This window comes from Cibotium barometz, chromosome 38 (genome assembly GCF_041138505.1).
Source record: "Cibotium barometz isolate CiBa-2024 chromosome 38, ASM4113850v1, whole genome shotgun sequence".
Taxonomy (NCBI): Eukaryota; Viridiplantae; Streptophyta; class Polypodiopsida; order Cyatheales; family Cibotiaceae; genus Cibotium; species Cibotium barometz.
In genome coordinates this window covers 11951316-11971990 of record NC_141083.1, presented here as the reverse complement: position 1 = coordinate 11971990, position 20675 = coordinate 11951316, and the positions used below count along the sequence as shown (strand labels likewise).

The window sequence follows — 20675 nt, the reverse complement described above, 5'->3', positions numbered from 1 at the left end:
CATTTCCCATGTGTGACCCTTGGATGCCTAACCCTAACCTTAACCCTTAAGGTTAGTCCTAATCCATGCTCCACTAGAGCTTGTTCCCATGCTCCCATGCTCACAAGCCTAATGTGGGTTAGCTTCCTAGTACGTCCAACGGATTCTCTTCGTAGATCAGAAGGATTTGCTATGTCTTTTTTTTTCCCGGGAAAAGTTATCTTTCTATTAGTTATATGAAAAACCAGCCAGTAGGCTGAAATACAAGCACATATCCTCTAAAAGAGAACAAAGCTTAGGGAAGGATAGTCCCCTCCATGGCTGGCTGGGTACGATGCAGCTTTCATGGAGGGCACCATCACACCTTCCCCCCTCTCCCCCCCCCCCCCCCCCCCCCCCCCGGCACCCCCCCTCTCCCCCCCTCGCCCCCCAACAGAGTCCATCTGTGCCATATGGATAGATATCATACATACCCTCAACGGTCACTCACCTAGAGATTGGGCAGGGCCCAAATTGAGGAGGGCCCAGGCTACGTGAGAGTGCGCGCCCAAGGGGTGGCCACCATTGGGCATCCTGAAGAGGCGGTTCCAAATCAAGTGTTGGCAAAGTCTCTCCTCGTCCGAGGCCGGGGGAGCTGCTGAAGGGCTGGCTTGAGGTGCCCCCAAGCTCTCATCAAATTGGGTGCAAATCTGTCCTCAAAAGTGGTGCTCAGGCCTTGGGATTGAGCCTCCCCATCATCGTACACTGGAAGTCTAGGATGTTTTCATTAATCAAAAGCTATAGTTGGGGGCTCGAAGACGACGAGATCGTTCTAGTCTCAAAGGTGGCAGCGGGGGGAGCACGAGCTCATTAAGTTATATATTGTCTTCTGAAGATCTCCTTGGCCAGCCCACACTCTGTAGAGAACCACTTTGTAGGGAGCTAGCACTGAGAAAATGCAAATGGAGGTCTAGTGGTTGATAGAGGCATTAGGCTAAATATAGCACCCAGTTATTGGATGACTATATAAGTCAGTTGAAGGGTTAGTTATGGAAATCAAACATTTCATCTTGGACTCGTGGGCTTAGTAGGGACTACTCCATGCGATAATACTCTTGGGTTGTGTGTTGGTGACATGGGATCCCAGGGCTTACTGCATGTGAGCTATGACTCTAAACGCCTTTAGTCTGTTGTTCTGGGAAGGCCTGAGGGGCTTTATGGTTGGAACTTGGACGGTGAGCTAGATGCTGGCTTCCTGTGTTGCTCAGTTGGAAAACTAACCTCAGGTGGTTCAGCGGGGCATTGGCTCTAACAGTCCTGACCATGATCTACATAAGAATGAGCATCATGGGGGCCTGGGGCCCACATTCCATCAATTGTGTTGACATGAGCCCTGAATGCCGAGTGTAGAGCTGAGGTCCATTGAGTGTGTGCTGAGGATTTATTCCTTTTTGTGTGGTTTCTTTATTCAAGTTTGTGACGCTGTTTGATATAAATGAGGCTTTTATTTTGAATTTTAAGATGTGTTTGAATTACACTATTTATACTTAATTGTGTATAGGCTCATGGGCACGTTTTCTAGCAGGTGAAGTATGCAGTTTTAGATGCTTGGACAACACGCTTAGTCTGGGTGGGCCAGAGTGAATTTTGGCATATACAACCACCGTCTTTCTCATTAGCCGACTTGCCATGGACATTGCTAGATTACTTTGGAAGATCTGTTTTTTGCTTCGAACTGCAATCCCGAAAGGATGAAGACACATCCATTGAGGTATAGGAATGGACTTGATCTTTCTTCTGCTTGTAATGATGATATTGCAAACTTCTTGAATTGCTGCTTGACTGCTGAGATTGATGCTCAGGTTAAGGGGGCAAGTGTGGAGCTGCACCGAGGCTACCTTAGCCTTAAACAGAAGAACTTCAGGTCTCGAGTGATGGGACAGAATTCTGTAGTAGAGCTACGTTTCAAGGATGGTAGAAAGCCCCAGAAATATGTGACACTCTATCGTGAAGGTAGTAGGGTGGTTTTGGATAATGCTGAGCCTCCATCCTTTGTCAAAGGAGTTGAGGAGGTACAGGAAGAGATTACCATGATCAGCAAGGTCCTTGTGGACAACAGTAACAACTGTGATGTGCAGAAGCAAAAACTTGAAGAGTCTCTGTATGTGCTTCTGTGTATCCCTGCAGCATGCCCAAGGCACATTTTGGTGGCACTAGGATGTCTACACAATCAAAGTATGACTCCTCCAAGCAGAAGCTTTAGTCTAGAGGAAACAGTTGTGCAAAACTGCAAGGTGGGGCTCAATCCAGGCCAATCAGATGCATGGCAGCATATGCTCTCGTCTCCTCTGTCTGCTGTAGTGGGACCCCCAGGAACAGGAAAGACGACTGTGATATCAGCGGTTGCAAGAGCCTGGTTACGGCTGGCAGGCCCAGGAGAGGTACTAGTTTGCGCTGCTCATCAGAACGTAGCTGTGCGTCACATGGCAGAGACAATGGCGAAAGAGAGGATTCCAGGGCTCTTGTTGCTAGTCAGTGAGGACTACTATGTGGGTTGGCATGAAGATGAATATACTCAAGATGTAAAAGAGGCTTTGGTAATTTCAGGCTCACAAACCACTGCAGCTCTCCAAAGCTGGGTTGCTCGAAATGGAAACGAATCTCCAAGAATATTGCTGTGCACACTTGCTTTGATTGGAAATGACTCTTTCCATGCAAGTTTGATGGGCAATAGAGTCTCATCTATGATTATAGATGAATGCTCACAGGCTGCAGAGGGAAGTCTGATACCAGCTTTGGGGGTTTTACCTCATCTTCAGATGCTTAGCGTGGTGGGAGATCCATGTCAACTGCCTCCTTATGGACTCAGGCCCATACGTAGCGTGTTTGATTTGCTAGCACAGAGCTGCAGTGTGAAGCTGCTGCGGGAGCAGTACAGGATGCCATACCGTGTTGCTCAGTTTGTATCTGCTGAATTTTATGGGGGCAGGCTACATACAGATGGGAGCAAGATGTGGCAGGATTCGGAGAGGGCATTACTCTGGGTGGATGTGAGGGGTACAGTGGATGCAACATCTGGGACATCCCTAAGCAACCAAGAGGAGGCTGAGGCAGTTGTTGAATGGTGTAGGGTTTGGAAAAGTACGCACGGGGGGGTTTCTCAGAGGGGCAAGGTGGTGGTGTTGACTTTGTATGAGGCACAAAGAAGCCTGATAAGTGGGATGTTGGGTGAGGAGGGAATGGGTGAAGAAATAATTGTGTACAATGCAGACTCCTTTCAAGGCCAGGAGGCAGAGGTGGTGCTCATTTCACTTGTGGTGGGTGCCCGGGTGTCAGGATTTGCGGCAGACCGACGACGGGCCTGTGTCTTGTTGTCACGTGCTAGGCGGGAGCTGTTTTTGTTTGGAAATTTGGAGGCCATCCATGGTCGACGACGCCCATTTTGCAGCCTGTCTAATAGCGATAATATTTGGGTGAGCTTGGCCAAGTATTGCCAAAGCCATGGTTGGGTTGTTGCCAGGTGCCGTGTCAAGTCGCTTGCTCACCAGCACTTTCAATCTTCAACACCTCTTCCCCACTTTGTTTAATGCAGAGTAAGCAAAGGGGGAGTTCCTTCCTTCTTGATGTGTAACCTATTGGAAGATGTATCATAATTCGATCCCATAGTAGCAAATGTGATAACCAGGGGATTGCCCTCTTATCTATAAATCACGATTGCTAAGGTTTTTTTTTTATATGAGACCAAATAATTGATAGTGGCCTCTGAGCATCTATCCACTCTAGATCTGCCAAGCTGATAATCTCACATGCGGAGTTTGATACTAACGGACTCCATCTAAATGGTGTGGGGAACTTTGCATCAGAATCATGGAATGAACAAACCCTTGGGTAGCATAGAGGGTCCCGTCCTCTTAAAATCTTTGCGGTCTTGAATCACTGAGCCATATGGACATCAGCCCAGGTGATTTAGTAGTGCAGTCTTCTGCCATGTTATCTGGATTTCTATGCGTCCCCAAATGCAATGAGGAATAGCATCTAGGATACTGAAGGGGGCACATGTGACTGATCTCCGTTGCTTAACAGGCCATCCTTATGTGCCATAAAGCACTGATTACCAAACACTCCATGTGCTATCAAGTGGACTAAGCTCTCATGATTTGAGAAGTGAAGTGGGGCGATGACATGGTAGTTTGAGAAGGTATTCCGAAGAATATACAGCACGCTTTTTTAGATTGCCCAACTTTTGCTACTGTTTGCACACGATTGGAATCCCCTGACGTCCTTGAGGGATTCTTGCACATCCATGTATTCTTTTTGCAAAGGGGGAAGAATATTTCCAGTGTCGCTTTTATCAAGGAAGTGTTACAATATTGCGGGGAGTACTCACATGACAAGATTATTGCATGGTTCAATGCTAGCACCTCAAAGATGATAATATAATCTCTCTCTCTCTCTCTCTCTCTCTCTCTCTAGCATTGCTATATGATGGTTGAAGCCTAGGGATGTCGTCTTTCTCTCAAATGGGAGTAGCAATGTTGCCTTGGTTAGACCGACTAGGCTCCCAAGGCACCCCTCTCTACTTGTGAATTTACTCACCTAGTTGCCTAACTTTCTCTTTGCCAACCTTTGAATTACCATGAACTTTGTCTATTTTTGCATGTGGACACTGGTGTCAACTTTAGATTGCATGAGCTTTATACTAGATTGTAGCAAGAAAAACAGCTTGAGTTCATCAACAAGGAAACCTCGGTCTATATTTTACATTTGGGTGGATAGAGTGACACACGGTAGATGTCCCTGTCAACCACATATTGGTTAACACATTTCTATGACAACTATGTCCACACACTTATGTAATGGGCGTTCTTGCTATATTGTAAATCCTGTCATTTGATGAGGGAAACGTCTTAAAGACGCTCTAAAGTATTGAGCTTCAAAGGACAGACAAGAGAATCTTGGTCAGTTGGCCAAGCCATAGAAAAATGCCTTGTAACTATGTTTTGGGCACCCTGGGTCACTTACGAGCGGCCTAGTGAGAAAAGGCTTGGAACTATAAAAGCTAAGTTCTCTTGTTTGTAACTCATTCTCTCATTTGTGCAACAGAAGTGGAGTGTTGTCTTTCTCTCTCTCTCTTGCAACTTTAATCTAGCATATGTGGTGTGTGTAGGATTAGGGTTTGGGAGTGATTAGTATTAATCACTTGTTCTCTCTTGCTTCTCTCTCTCTCTCTCTCTCTCTCTCTCTCTCTCTCTCGTGATTAGGCTAACCAACGCAATCCTCTCCCAAGTATTGAGCTTCAAAGAACAGACAAGAGAATCTTGGTTAGTTGGCCAAACTATAGAGAAAAGCTTTGTAACTATGTTTTGGGCGCTCCGGGTCACTTACTCTCGAGCGGCCTAGTGGAGAAAAGCTTGAAACTATAAAAGTCAATTTCTCTTTTTGTAACTCGTTCTTCCATTTGTGCAATAGAAGTAGAGTGTTCTCTTTCTCCCTCTCTCGCAACTTTAATCTAGCATTTGGTGTGTGTTTGGGGTTACGATTTGGGAGTGATTAGTGCTAATCACTTATTTCCTCTTACTTCTCTCTCTCTCTCTCTCTCTCTCTCTCTCTCTCTCTCTCTCGTGATTTAGGCTACTCAATGTGATTCTCTTTTGTGGAGATCCCACATGAGAGAGCTTGCATCATCCGTTGGATTAGAGCAATCGCCTCGGTGTAACGAGTGTGGGAGGACGGCGGTGACGAGTGGCTACGGTGGATAGGCTCGAGCTCTTGAGGCATGCTCGAGCTTGGCGGATAGGCAACTTCTTACGACATGGTTAGAGTAGGCTTTTCCTAACATTTTGGCGCCGTTGTAGGAGAGTGCAATCCGCTACTTGTCTACGCCATCTTTGATTCGAACCCGATGGGAGTTCCCATAGCCCGATGCCAGCTAGGCTCTTTAGCATGCGGTTCTTTGATTTTTTATTATATTTTCATGTTTTGTTTGGTTTTCTTAATGTTTTTGTTAAGATTCATATATAGCTTTGTGTTTAGAGTAGGATTAAAACTTGTTTGAGTAAAAAAACTTATGATTTGGATGATCAGAGCGCCTAATCAAGAGAGTTTTTGCTTAAAGCAAGACTTTTTTTTGTTAATTTATAGCTTCTTCTTTTTTTGCTTAATTCCGTTGCATAGGTAGGTTAGCATTACTAATAAAACATCAATCAAATAAAAAATTAAAAAAAAATTGAGCCTAATTTCTTATAATTAGACTAATTGGAGTGGCATTAGTGTTCTAAATACTTGTCTTGACTCAAATCTATTCTTAGTTCACTCCAATTAGGGGTCAGTTCACTCCAATTAGATCTTAATTAGCACTAATTTAATTTTTTTGGTCTAATTTTCTCGTGAGTGGATTAATTAGTGAAATTATTTCGAGATAATCATATCTTTGGATTAGCATAAACATTACTAATCCACCTATCAAATCCTCATGCTTAAACTCCTCACCAATTAAGAGTAATTTGAGAGCAAAGAAGAGGGTTAAGGATTGATTAACAGTGAGATTAAGAGAATCAATCTTTAGTTAAGTTAGAGAATCTCTAAACTAATCGAAATTCACTAATTTAGAGGTAGCCTCTAACTTTAGCCCCATCCTACCCACCTAGCATTAAAAAGGTCTTAGTTGTCTCTCACTCACTTCCCTCTAATTTGAAATTCAAATTTCAAAAGTGCCGTGGACGTTCTTTCCTGGCCGTTCCTTCCTAAGCGTCGCGGCCGGCTGTTCCTTCCCAAGTGTCGGCCGTTCCTTCCCAAGTGTCCTGGACGTTCCAAGTAAAGTGGATGTTCCTTCCCGACTGTTCCTTCCTAGTGCCGTGGACGTTTTTGCCGCCCGGTCGTTCCTTCCCAAGTGCCAAGGGCATTCCTTCCCAAGTACTTTCCCGACTGTTCATTCCCAAATGCCGCGGCCGTTCCTTCCAAGTGTCGTGGCCGTTCCTTCCCCGACCGTTCCTTCCAATTACCGTGGATGTTTCTTCGTGGCCGTTCCTTTCAAAGTGCCATGTACATTTTTTTCCAAGTTGCGTGGACGTTCCTTCCCAGCCGTTCCTTCCCAAGTGCTATGGACGTTCCTTCCCAAGTGCCGGACATTCCTTTAAAAAATATATTTTTAAAAATTTTCAAATCTTTTGAGGTGCTTTTGGTTTACCATTTCGACTTACTTGGGTCGTTTTTACATTCATAAAACACCTCAAAAGACCACTTTTAACCTTAAGGGTGCATTCACACGCAAGGCAAAAGTGAGCTAAAACTTCTATTTTGGGCTTGTGTGCGTACCGTTAAAGCTTCTTTAAGCTTCCCCGCACACCATGGACACCTATCGGTCATGGTTGCATGCCCTCAATGCCTCCATTCCATTCGGCGGTACCCCGGTCTTAATTGTTCATTCACATGTGGTCGCCATGAAACGATCTTTGAAGAGCCTTTATCGAAGTGGGGCCCCTCCATACATGCACCCCAGCGTGGATAGACGCCCCGAGCACATTTACATACCCTCTTCTCTATCCACCACGGATCTATTCCCACTCCCACCCTTGCAACACCTCTCCTTACGCCACAACTTGACATTTGAAGCTTAGCATAAGCTCTAAAAAGGGGAGTGTCACAACACTTGCACCCACAAACATCAATTACAAACCTATGTGGGCGAAAATTTTTAAACTTCTGCCACAATTCCACGGAGTTGGAGATCCCATATTCCACATTGAGGTCTTTAACCAAATTTGTTAGGCATTTGAAATTTTCAATGGTGTAACCAAAGTCCATCTACTTGGACTCAGCCTTGAAGAAGGCAAGGCTGTGCAATGGGTCCAATCCTTGGACCCTCGGTACAAAAACACTTTCAACGCAGTGATGGAGGCCTTCATTTTCGGATTTGCACCCTACGGGCCCAAATGGAGCCCCGTCATCCAATTGTTCCGATTGGAGCAAAAACCAGAGGAAACATTACATGATTACATCGCACACATCAAGTACCTTGATTCACGTTGCGAAGAGAGGAAAACATTGAGTGATAAGCACTTAATGGACCGTTTTCCCTTGGGCTTGCACAATCCAAGGCTTCATGACCACATGTTGGTCAAGGACCCCTCCACCTTTGATCAAGCATGCAAATGGGCGATCTTTCTCGATGACAACATATGCAAGAAAGCTATTCCACGCAATTGGCCACCGTGCTAATGCCACCCCACAACTCATTTGTAACATTACCTTCCTCTCTTCCCAAGCCCCAAGCCTTACCGGTGGCACCACCCCAAGCTAACTACTTACACAAAGCGCCACCACCACGACCTCCTCCTATGTCCATCTTTCCACGCCAACCATTACCTCCCCAGGCACACCCTATTGCTTTTGGAAAGATCCCAACAAGGTCCATTGCTAACCCTGCGGAGCCCATGTTATGTGCCCTCCCTGAGGCACCCGTAACACCTCATCTTCCTTCGCCGGTGCCTCACATGGACCCTAAACCACTTGTGCACACTATATGTGCACCCACAGGAAAACCACCTCTTCTCTGTTTCCTCTGCCGCCATGAACCCCATAGAGTGGCGGACTACCCTCAAAAGAAAGAAGCTTCTTGGCAACCCGCGTCTACATTGGAAGAATTTGAAGGGTTATTGGATGCATTTTAGAAGTCCAAAGAGGGTCAAGAACAATGAATTAACTTACTGTAAATTCATGCAAATTCACTGTGGATAGCCCTACACCCTTGGAAATTGGATGCATAATGTTTGGAATCTACTCAAGGTTTTCATGCAATTATGGGATAGATGTTATGGCTTTTTTTGAGGGCTTATTGAGTAGTTTACAGCCATTGTAAGGTTCCCCCCTTCCAAAATAGGGGAAACACTGAAGATAGTCTACTAAGTCTTAGCTTGGAGAAAATTTCCTGCTCGTCGATACCTTGACCATGTAAAGATTCAAGGATACAATTTGTAGATAAGACCTAGTCCTATCCTGCAGGGGGAGCGTGGACTTCTAAAAGTCAAATTATCCATACAGTAATTGATCATAATTTGGGCAACTACTAATCTTAATTCCTAGAGAACGTTTTCTTTCTCATCCATGCAAGGCACAGCCGCCGCCGCTGGCCTAGTCTCCTAGAATAGAATTGCTTGAGAATCTATTTATCTAGCGTAGGGCTTTCACTTAATTTGTTGGAAAGCTACTCGAATAATCGAGTCCACCCGTCCGTAAGATGGTGCCATCGGGACATTCCATCCTCCCACTTTCCACCCTACTCACGCGTCAATTTGTTTTCTAATTAATCCTACCACACTGTTTGACATAAATAAACATGTTCCTTAATTAAGAACCTTTCACAAGGTTCGATAAAACAATCTCTTTCCACAGTACAATAATGCCAAAGATAAGATTTATAATTAAAAAAGTTTATACAAGAATCAATTCCATACAAGCCAAACCGGCTCTCTTATTCTTTGCCTTTATACTACCGCTGATCTAGAATTCGGCCTTCCAGCCTCTACATATTGGGCAAAACCCTATGGGACCAAACACCTCATCGTCCGGTTGCTGGTTGGCAAGGACTCAAGCCGGCCTGTCTCTCCCTTAGGCTCCGTCGCTCGATCCTCCCTCTCCTCAGAGGGATGTCTATGCACTAGGGTGGGCTTATTCACCACACTAGCCTGAGCCCTCAGAACTAGACAGCATCACAATCACTCGCCTCAATCGACGAACATCATTCTCCCAATGGTATGAGGGATACCATGGGCTGACTCCGGGCCTTACTAACATCTCCGTCGTCTAGCTACACAAGCACAAGAACGGGGCAGCATCAAGGCAGGGCGAAGTTGTACCTATACCTTAATTTAACCATGATAACAATCCATTTACTCAACTAAACTATAGGACTAGAATCCACGTTACCTTCTTAAGAAAACAACCCTTTCACAAAGATTTTAACATTTCAACTTGAGATTGTGGATAAGACATTCTTTATTAAGGCATATGCTATTGTTTAAAAGAATAAAAACTTTAACTAGTAAATCAATCAAATAGATCACTATTAACAATTAATAGAGAAGCCGGGGCCATACCTCAACCTCTAAGAATGATATATAATTGAAAAACAAAATATATGTATACCTTATAGAAATTTATCGTTTATCGTTGTCTTTGCTCATTAATAAGAGATTTAGAACTTGATATATGATAATAGAGAGTCTTCTAATACCTTCGCTTATCATACGATTGAAATCATCCGATCATCCCCAAGCTTTATCTCCTCTTACTCGTACGCTAACTTTTCTTCCTTTCGAAGGTCTATGATGGCAAAGTAGTCTTCTCTTGCAGGGCTACGACATACTATTATTTCTTTAAAAGAAAAGCTATGGGGTAGTAGTCTCTTCCTCATAAAGGTCATAGCAAGCTAGCTTTCTTTTCCAAGAGATTAAATAATAATGAAGGGATATATGCATCTCGTCTAGAATCACCTTGTGGCTACTAGCTACATTCTTATAGTTTCTCTGTGTAGAGACCTACTAGCGAATTATTTCAGCCATAAATCTCTGATAAAAACTCAGAATATAGTTTTATAACTAGTCAAAACAATCGAAAGGCATCTAGTCTATAAGCCATCACAGGTAGAATAGGCAAAAACATATGTATATAGCTGCAAACGTGTCATCTTTAGAAACGCGTTGCTTTTCCACATTTTTAGTGTGCATGGACTCTAAATATGTAAAAGTACTCTAAATACAACCTCCTATCACCTAAATTCGAATTTCTATTTTTGGAGATACTTATCTCTTAATAGAACTATTCTTGTCTTCTTATTTCTTTTAGGATTTTTGGAGCTAATATTTTTATTCTAACACTTTCCTAATGTTTCTAGTCTTATTGTCTCACTCTTCTCTAAGTGCACTCTCTTTCTTTCTTGAAATCTATATTAAAAGAGACACATACATGGCTTGGGAGGGACCTTACACCACTTAAAAGATTCGAGATGTCCTCATCTCGTAAGCTGGCGTAGTATCTAAGTAAATCCTCCTGTCTCTTCCAAAGTGGTGTCCCCACTAGGTAGAAATTCTCTTTTATCTAAACATTATTTCTAAAGAGTCCCTTATTTCATGTGTTTGGCTCGTTGTGCCCCCCAAAAGGTCTTTATTTAGTTAATTGGCCTTATTATCCTAAGTTCATGCATCCATATACCTCTTATACAAACGATACAAACCTTCGAATTCCTTATTCTATACCTCCATGTAATATGGTACTTAACAAATTATCATGGAAAAACGTAAGAGAATCAATCCTTTACGTAATCTAACCTATGATAGCAATTGCATAATCTTAGTATTATCTTCTAGAATACCTCTATTCATCATGTACATTACTTCACATGAATCTTGTACCAATCCTCTTCTATTTACCCATAGAAAAACTTGTTGAATTCGATTATCTTTAACCATGCTATCCCTATATCTTCACCTAATTTTGATCTACCTTGTAGCCAAGGGTGGGCTTGACGTTCCTCTTGAATTAGGAGCCCTCTTCTTGATTAACATGGAAGGACTCAACACTTTCCATATTCAAAAACTTTATCATAGACTTTGGCTATAATTATGGCTTCTGAAATAGAGGATGGTTTTGCATTCTTGACGAGGTTATTCAATGGTAGATTAAGCTTCCAAATGAATCGATGGAGAAGAGTTACATATCCATGTCTGGAGCTAATTGGAGAAATTTTAGCAAGATTTTGGTGGTATTCTTTTAGGGTCTTCCCTTCTTGGGTTAGCTCCAAAAATTCATTCATTTTAATCTCTCAAAATCCTGGAGGACAAAACCTTTCACGAAGGTGTACTTTCATGGCATCCCATAACTGATTTTGGTTTGAGTGGTTAGATTGATAGCAGTGCTTCCAACTAATTCGGCATTTCTTAGACAAGCAAGGGTGAACTTGCTTCTTTCATTGTATCCATGAAAAGTTCAAAAGTATCAAATACTTATCATAGCACCACATCTGAAGGTACTCAAGATTAATACATCTGAGATCTTCATTTTTTTAAGAATTACACATCTGGGGCCTTGGGATTGACACATCCAAAGATTATCAGGATCAACACGTCTGAGATGATTAGTTTTCTGAAAATTACACATCCAGTATCTTGGGATTAACACATCTAAGAGCATGATCCTCTGGGAATTACACATCCGAAGTTAGATCCATGTTTGTCTGAGATGGGTTCAAGATCTTGGATGATCGTCCTAGTGTAAAGCATCCAATGGATGGCATTCACACGTCAACTATTCAAACCTTAATGGAGTTATTATCTTATTAATTTATAATATGCAAATTAATGAGATATATCCTGAAAATTTCTGTAAACAAAGTTTTGGTCTATCCTTCTAGTCATTCAGTCTCTCACTAGTTTCTTAATTTGATCACACTATGGTTTTCCTCAAAAGGTTTCCTCCCCAATCTTATTTCTCAAATTTATTGTACAAATATCTTGCGTGTGCACCCCCAAAATACAAGCACAATTTCATAGGATGATTATCTCAACATGTGAGGATATTCAAATCACTTCTATGGCCATTAGAGATCGTTGATTCGTCCTAATATGATAAACAATCACTTGTTTTAATCCCTTGACAGTTAACCTTTTGAAAAATAAATCCCAGGAACTAAGATCAGCTCTGATATATCAATTGTAAGGTTCCCCCCTTTCAAAATAGGAAAAACACTTAAGATAGTCTACTAAGTCTTAGCTTGGAGAAAATTTCATACTCGTCGACACCTTGACCATGTAAAGATTCAAGGATACCATTTGTAGGTAAGACCTAGCCCTATCCCGCAGGGGGAGCGTGGTCTTCTAAAAGTCAAATTACCCATACGGTAATTGATCATAATTTGGGCAATACTAATCTTGATTCCTAGAGACAATGCTTTTTCCCTCATCCATGCAAGGCATAGCCGTTGGCTTAGTCTCCTAGAATAGAGTTGCTTGAGAATCTATTTATCTAGTGTAGGGCTTTTACTTAATTTGTTGGAAAGCTACCCGACTAATCGGGTCCATCCATTCGTAGGATGGTGCGGTCGGGACATTCCATCCTTCCACTTTTCACCCTACTCACGTGTCAATTTGTTTTCTAATTAGTCCTACCACACTATTTGACATAAATAAACATGTTCCTTAATTAAGGCCCTTCACAAGGCGGCATGTCACCCCCTCAGGCTCCTACGCTCGATCCTCCTGCCCCTCAGAGGGATGTCTACGCACTAGGGTGGGCTTATTCACCACACTAGCCCGAGCCCTCAGAACTAGACAGCATCACAATCACTCGCCTCAATCGGCGAACCTCATTCTCCCAATGGTATGAGGGATACCATGGGCTGACTCCGGGCCTTACTAACGTCTCCGCCGTCCATTTACGCAAGCACAAGAACGAGGCAGCATCAAGGCAGGGAGAAGTTGTACCTATACCTTAATTTAACCATGATAACAATCCATTTACTCAACTAAACCATAAGACTAGAATCCACGTTACCTTCTTAAGAAAATAGCCCTTTCACAAAGATTTTAACATTTCAACTTGAGATTGTGGATAAGATATTCTTTATTAAGGCATATGCTATTGTTTAAAAGAATAAAAACTTTAACTAGTAAATCAATCAAATAGATTACTATTAACAATTAATAGAGAATCCGGGGCCATACTCAACCTCTAAGAATGATATATAATTGAAAAACAACGTTGTCTTTGCTCATTAATAAGAGATTTAGAACTTGATATATGATAATAGAGAGTCTTCTAATACCTTCGCTTATTACGATTGAAATCATCCGATCATCCCTAAGCTTTATCTCCTCTTACTCGTACTCTGACTTTTCTCCCTTTTGAAGGTCTATGATGGCAAAGTAGTCTTCTCTTGTTGCAGGGCTATGACATACTATTATTTCTTTATTAAAAGAAAAGCTATGGGGTAGTAGTCTCTTCCTCATAAAGGTCTATGCAAGCTAGCTTTCTTTTCCAAGAGATTAAATAAGAATGAAGGGATATATGCATCTCAAGGTCTAGAATCACCTTGTGGCTACTAGCTACATTCTTAGTGCCTTGACAGAACCAGCGAATTGTTTCAGCGCCATAAATCTCTAATAAAAACTCAGAATATAGTTTTATAACTAGTCAAAACAACCGGAAGGCATCTAGTCTATAAGCCATTCGCAGAGGTAGAATAGGCAAAAACATATGTATATAGCCACAAACGTGCCATATTTAGAAACGCGTTGCTTTTTCACATTTTTAGTGTGCATGGACTCTAAATATGTAAAAGTACTCTAAATACGACCTCTTATTACCTAAATTCAAATTTCTATTTTTGGAGATACTTGTCTCTTAATAGAACTATTCTTCTCTTATTTCTTTTAGGATTTTTGGAGCTAATATTTTTATTCTAACACTTTTCTAATGTTTCTAGTCTAATTGTCTTACTCTTCTCTAAGTGCACTCTTTCTTTCTTGAAATCTATATTAAAAGAGACACATACATGGCTTGGGAGGGACCTTACAGCCATATACATGCAATTTTGGCTTCCCATACATGATGTGAGCATGAGCTTCAAGTTTGACATGAGTCCATTAACATATACTCCCTCCATGCGGATTGTGATTGCACGTATCAATGGTTTCGGGGACGAAACCTCTTAGGTGGGGATGGTATCATATGAATAATGGGCCCAAGGCCAATGGACAACACTTATGATAGTGTAAAAGGGACAGTCATGTATATATGCCATATTGGGGTACCTTTTGATAACCATCATAATACAAGTCAATTACTCTTTTTTCTCACAAAAACTAGGCTAATCTAGAAAACCCCATATTGGGGAATATGGGAATTTCCCACAAGTTTGGGACACGTGGTCAAAAGTTTGGATTAACCATAACTTGAACACCACTAATCCAAAATGAGCGCTTTATAGCTCTTTAGATTCCATTTTTGAAGCGCTTTCCACTGATAGGTCATATGATAGGGTTTTGAGAAACTTACAAACATGTTATCCATGTCCCCTTTTTTAAGTATTCAAAAATGGGAATTGGAAAATTCCCAAATTCACTAATATGGTGTTAGAAGAGTGTTTCGCACTAGCTTAATAATATTTCTATTTTATTAATTTGGTATCTTTAATCAAATAGAGATTAATTAGCTTTCTCTACATAAACTTATGATTAGAGCATAGATCTACATTATGTGTTGTAGCTAGGAGAAAAATACCTATTTTTGCTTATATCTCACAAACCGCCTTGCTTGGATTTAAATAAAAAATTTCTGAGAATCGATGGCTTCATATCACCAATTTCTAATGTGTTTCTAGTGAATTTTGTATCTTACAAACAAGCAAATTCTCGATGCTTTAATTTCTTTTTCTACACCTTTGCCTTGATTTTTGGGTGGTAGCGAGTGGATTAGAGTGGGCGAAGAAAATTTAAAGTTTCTGAAGAAGTTTGCCATACATAGGTTAAGGGTCCTAATTATACTCCTAATCTCTATAATGAAAAGATTTAATTATATTCTAGTTGTTTCTATCAATCATTTGCCAATTCATACATCAAATGGAGCTCTTAATATCTCTGCGTTGCTTCTTGCTTATATCTCTTGAGCCAAGAGGGCTTTTCTGAAATTGGAGCACATAAACAAGTTCCTCTCGAGAATGCTAAGCTACTGTGTGCAACACATTGGAACTCACAACAGTTGAGATTCATGCAAAATTGCATATTGGCTAAAAATTTAGCTAAGTATAAGTTCTCCTACCCTTGTGTGAGAAGTTTTTGGATGGTTGAGTCTCGTGAAGGAAACCAAGGGTAAGTATTGGTAAGCATCTTGACCTTAAAGCTCTTGGTGTTGGAAGGCTTGGAGATTCTTTGGTCTCTCCAAGAATTTCACCTCCAACACTTGGGTGTGTGAGCTCCAACTGGGGTATGTGAGTTGTTTGTTTGTGAACCTAGCCTTTGAGCTAGTTTTTTCCAACCGGTGTCAAATGTTATAATTGACAACCTTTTTTAGCAGCTCATTGGTAAGTATTGGTAAGTTTCTTCTACCTTTAAACTTATTTTTTAATTTTTCGAGTTGGGGTCATTTTGAGACTTGAACAAAGAAACACTTTTGTCATTAGCTTTGTCGTCCCCAGCCACAGAGATGGTTTCGCTACTTAAGGCATTTCCTCAAAAGGCCCCTTAAACTCATTGTGTTGGGGAATCTTTTGTCTCTTTGAGCCCCCTGATTGCAAAATCCCAAACTCTCGTGTACGTGTGTGAGAGGTTACTTGTAACAATTGAGTTTACAAGTGTTCTCTTTGGGAAATTAAGGCCTACTACATTGAAACTCTAAAACTTGACACTAGTCTAAGCACTTACATCATTTAGCAGCATACTCTTTGGGGTCCATGTTGCAAATCATTAAGTTTTGTTTTACAAGCCCGAGTTTACATGACACAAAATATTTTTGTCACTAGTTTCATCTTTTTGCTCTTTTTTTGTCACTAGTTTTATCTCTCTACTCATTGAGTGAGTTGTGCACCCATGGAGTCGAGAGAAGTCAACTTTATTATCATTTGCATACTCTTAGCTTTTCCTTGATCTTGTAGCATTCTAATTGCATCATACCCACAGGCGGAGAGGATTTGAAGCAACAACAAGGAGGCAGACTAAAAGGTTGAACCCACTTTTGGAGGAGAGATATGAATCCCGAATGGACAACAAACTTTCTAAGAAGTTTAGTCCCTCTAAAGTGTATACTTGAGATTGCCAAAGGGGTCAAAATAGGCTAGGAGAGAATCCATTTTCTATACCTAGGATTATCTCCCTTTTAGATTTGAGATACCCAAAATTTAGCATATATACTTGCATACATTGCTTTGAGGTATACTCCTGCTAGGTTTGAATCCGGTAACTTTGGTCCCGGACATGTTGTGTAAGATTCCTCCCCAGCCCCTCAAGATGTCCAATTTCTCCCCCTGTAATCAATCCCCTTTTCAGAATAATAATAAATCTTGTTTCTATCTGTTTTGGCCTAGAGAGAGAAAATATTCATAGAGAGGTAATTTAGTTTTTAGATATCTTGGATGGAAGTATATCCCTTCTTATTATAGATAGAGAGAGAAAATGTTCATAGAGAGGTAATTTAGTTTTTAGATATCTTGGATGGAAGTATATCCCTTCTTATTATTAAAATAATTTTTCCTGAAAGTGAAATTCAAAAAGAACTTTCCAATGTGCAATTGGAATTAATTGAAAATAGGTAAAAAGGACCTTAGCCTAAGGGTCCAGATTTTCTGAAAATAAGTAAAAAGGACCTTAGCCTCAGGGTCCAGATTTTTTAAAAATTTTGGATTAAGGTTCCGATGGACCAATCACATTAATCCAAATGTAGGGAGGAGGAGACAAATTGAAGAATAAAAGGAAAACCCCCTAAAAATGAATAAATGCTCACATAAGGTGTGAAGAGTGGAGTGAGGGGACCAAAGAAATGAATTAAAAAACTGAGTTTTGACACAGTGTGGGGATCTCCCCTCATGAAGTAGGCACCTTTTTCTCATCATTATCCCCTAATTTTAAATCAATAAAATGAGATATTTCATCTCTCCTCTCTCCTATTTCAAACTAGATCCAAAAAGTAAGCTGAACTGACCCAAAAATAGTCAAAAATTGACCAAACTGATCTGGAAAATTCTAGACCAGTTTGCTTGGTTAGAGGCTCACTTTTTCCTATAAATAGAAGCCTCTCCCTTTTGTAAAAGCTTAATGGTGTTTATGCATTGTTACCCTGCTTCTGTCCTGAGCCATCTACATTATCACCCTGCTTCTGTCCTGAGCCATCTACATTGAATTTTTTAATAATTAAATTATTTTTGGCCTAATCCTCTCCCTTTTGTAAAAGCTTAATGGTGTTTATGCATTGTTACCCTGCTTCTGTCCTGAGCCATCTACGTTGAATTTTTTAATAATTAAATTATTTTTAGCCTAATCCTCTCCAAAGTGAATTGGTGGCCAGTCTTGCTTCAAACAAGAGTAGAACCCTCAACCCTCAAGCCAAAGGAGAGCTTACAAGCTTCATGTAAGCTCATTTTTCTTAATTGTTTAATGAAGAATCTATGGTTTTCTTAATTTTTATGTTTTGAAGTTAATTGAATTAAATTCAAATGCTATGCCTTGATGAAAAGGCCACCCCCTTCTCTTCTTTACATTCTTGCCTTTCTTAATCCTAGAAAGATTAATCAAAAGACTAATTAAACTCTTTTTATTGTTTACTCTCTTGATTTCAAAAAATGGTGTAGATTAGAGTTCTTGGAATCTAATTTGGGTTAATTTAAGTTAAAAATAGAATATTAAAAATGAGAAATGGTCAGCCATTCAAAGGAGGTTATGGCAAAATTTTTTAAAATTTTATGGAAAAGAAAGTTTATTTTTATGTTATTCCAAAAGAGTAATTTCCACCATTTTTGCATCTAAAAGAAATATTCTAATTACTCCATGTACATATTCACCGATGAATATGCATGGATATCACTGATATTAATTATTAAATTTAATTTTATGCATAAAGAAATTATTTTTATTTCAAAAGTGTTTCTCATTAAATTTGATTTTATGCATAGAAAGATGCATAAAGGAATTATTTTTATTCAAAAGTGTTATTCTCATTAAATTTGATATTATGCATAAAGAAATTATTTTTATTTCAAAAGTGTTATTCTCATTAAATTTGATTTCATGCATAGAAAGATGCATAAAGGAATTATTTTTATTTCAAAAGTGTTATTCTCATTAAATTTGATTTTATGCATAAAGGATTTATTTTTATTTCAAAAGTGTTATTCTCATTAAATTTGATTTTATGCGCATAGAAAGATACATAAAGAAATTATTTTTATTTCAAAAGTGTTATTCTCATTAAATTTGATTTTATGCATAGAAAGATGCATAAAGGAATTATTTTTTCAAAAGTGTTATTCTGATTAAATTTGATTTTATACTAGAAAGATGCATAAAGGAGTTATTTTTATTTCAAAAGTGTTATTCTCGTTAAATTTGATTTTATGCATAGAAAGATACATAAAGGATTTATTTTTATTTCAAAAGTGTTATTCTCATTAAATTTGATTTTACGCATAAAAATATGCATAAAGGAATTATTTTTATTTCAAAAGTGTTATTCTCATTAAATTTGATTTTATGCATAGAAAGATGCATAAAGGAATTATTTTTATTTCAAAAGTGTTATTCTCATGAAATTTGATTTTATGCATAGAAAAGATACATAAAGGAATTACTATATTAAAATTAGAATTCTCTTAAATTCTATGAGTATATGATAAATGAATAATTAAATATGCTAAGAGAGAAATTTCTATCGTTTTATATTCACCCGGATTGTAAAAAGAAAATTCAGATCTATCGAGATCAAAATATTCAGATAAATGATTAATTTATTCCTCATTAAAATTCATAATTAATTTAGAAATCAGTTAAGTGAATATTCAAAGAAAGAAATTCAGTAAAATAGTAACTAAATTATCAAACCTTTTTGAGAAAGATAGTTAAGGAAAAATCTTATCCGACTCGAACCTTGAATCAAACTATGACCAAGACCAAACTCTTTTGTCAGTTTCGAGGAAACGAATGGATGTGGATGTGGATGTGTATGTGTATGTGAAGAATGGATGTGGTTGTGTATGTGAAAGAATGGATGTGGATGTGTATGTGAAGAATGGATGTGGATGTGTCTGTGAAGGATGGATGTAGATGTGTGTGTGAAAGAATATATGTGGATGTGAATGTGATGGATATGAATGAATGTGATGTGATGGATGTGAATGGATGAAGGTGATGTGGTGAATTGGGATAGATGTAAGTGAATGAGATGTGATGTAATGTGATGTGAATCGGGATGTGAATGAATGAGATGTGATGTCACGAGAATCGAGATGTGAATGAATGATATGTGATGTGAAATGGATGTGATCAGATATGATGTGAAATAGGATAGATGTGAATGAATGAGATGTGATGTGAATGGATGAGATGTGATGGGAGATTGCAAAAAGGGAGTATTAAAGCTTATCTTTAGTTATGGCCTAAATTTAAATTAAGTTCCTTTTAGTTCCATTGTGTGTATTTGATACAAATGTGCAAGAAATTACTCGAAGGTGCTGAGTTATTTCTAGCATAAATTTATATTTCTAATATGATTTCCTAAAAAATTAAGTGTTTTTAGTTCCATTGTGTGTATTTGATGCAAATGTGCAAGAAAATACTTGGAAGGTGCTTTTTTGTGTACACCATTTTATTTCTTTCTGTAGCACCCCTTTAGCACTAGTAGGCAAGACTAGATAACCTTTCTTGATCCAAGGTGGTAGAATGGGGACCATAAATTCCTTTACCTTCAATAATGACATGTTTCCAAGTGACACCTGTACATATGGAAAGTCTAGAAAGATTCGCACTAAGCTAAGCTAAACAAACTTTTAGCTATTTTAACTCAACACTTAGTTAGAACTAAAATAGCAGTAGTGCTCTTAACTAAATAAGAAATGAGCTTAATTAGCTAGCTAATGAGACCAAGCATCGAGTAGCTTATTTTAAGCACATAATTTTTCTTATCTTAATGAGATGCTAAACCTTAATAATAGCAAAGAACTAATGAATTCTAAGCACTCAAAA

The 20675-nt window shown here is 39.4% G+C and overlaps 1 protein-coding gene across 1 annotated transcript in view; it reads left to right on the top strand.

Annotated features, from left to right (window-relative positions):
- LOC147616354 (uncharacterized) overlaps positions 1-3735 on the top strand; it is a 50921-nt gene extending 47186 nt beyond the window's left edge. Inside the window, exons 5-6 of the mRNA XM_086777408.1 lie at positions 1544-1729; positions 1821-3735. Coding sequence (XP_086633534.1) covers positions 1544-1729; positions 1821-3545 — 1911 coding nt within the window. The 3' untranslated portion in view covers positions 3546-3735. The remainder of the gene's footprint in view (positions 1-1543; positions 1730-1820) is intronic.
- Positions 3736-20675: the final 16940 nt, after the last annotated feature.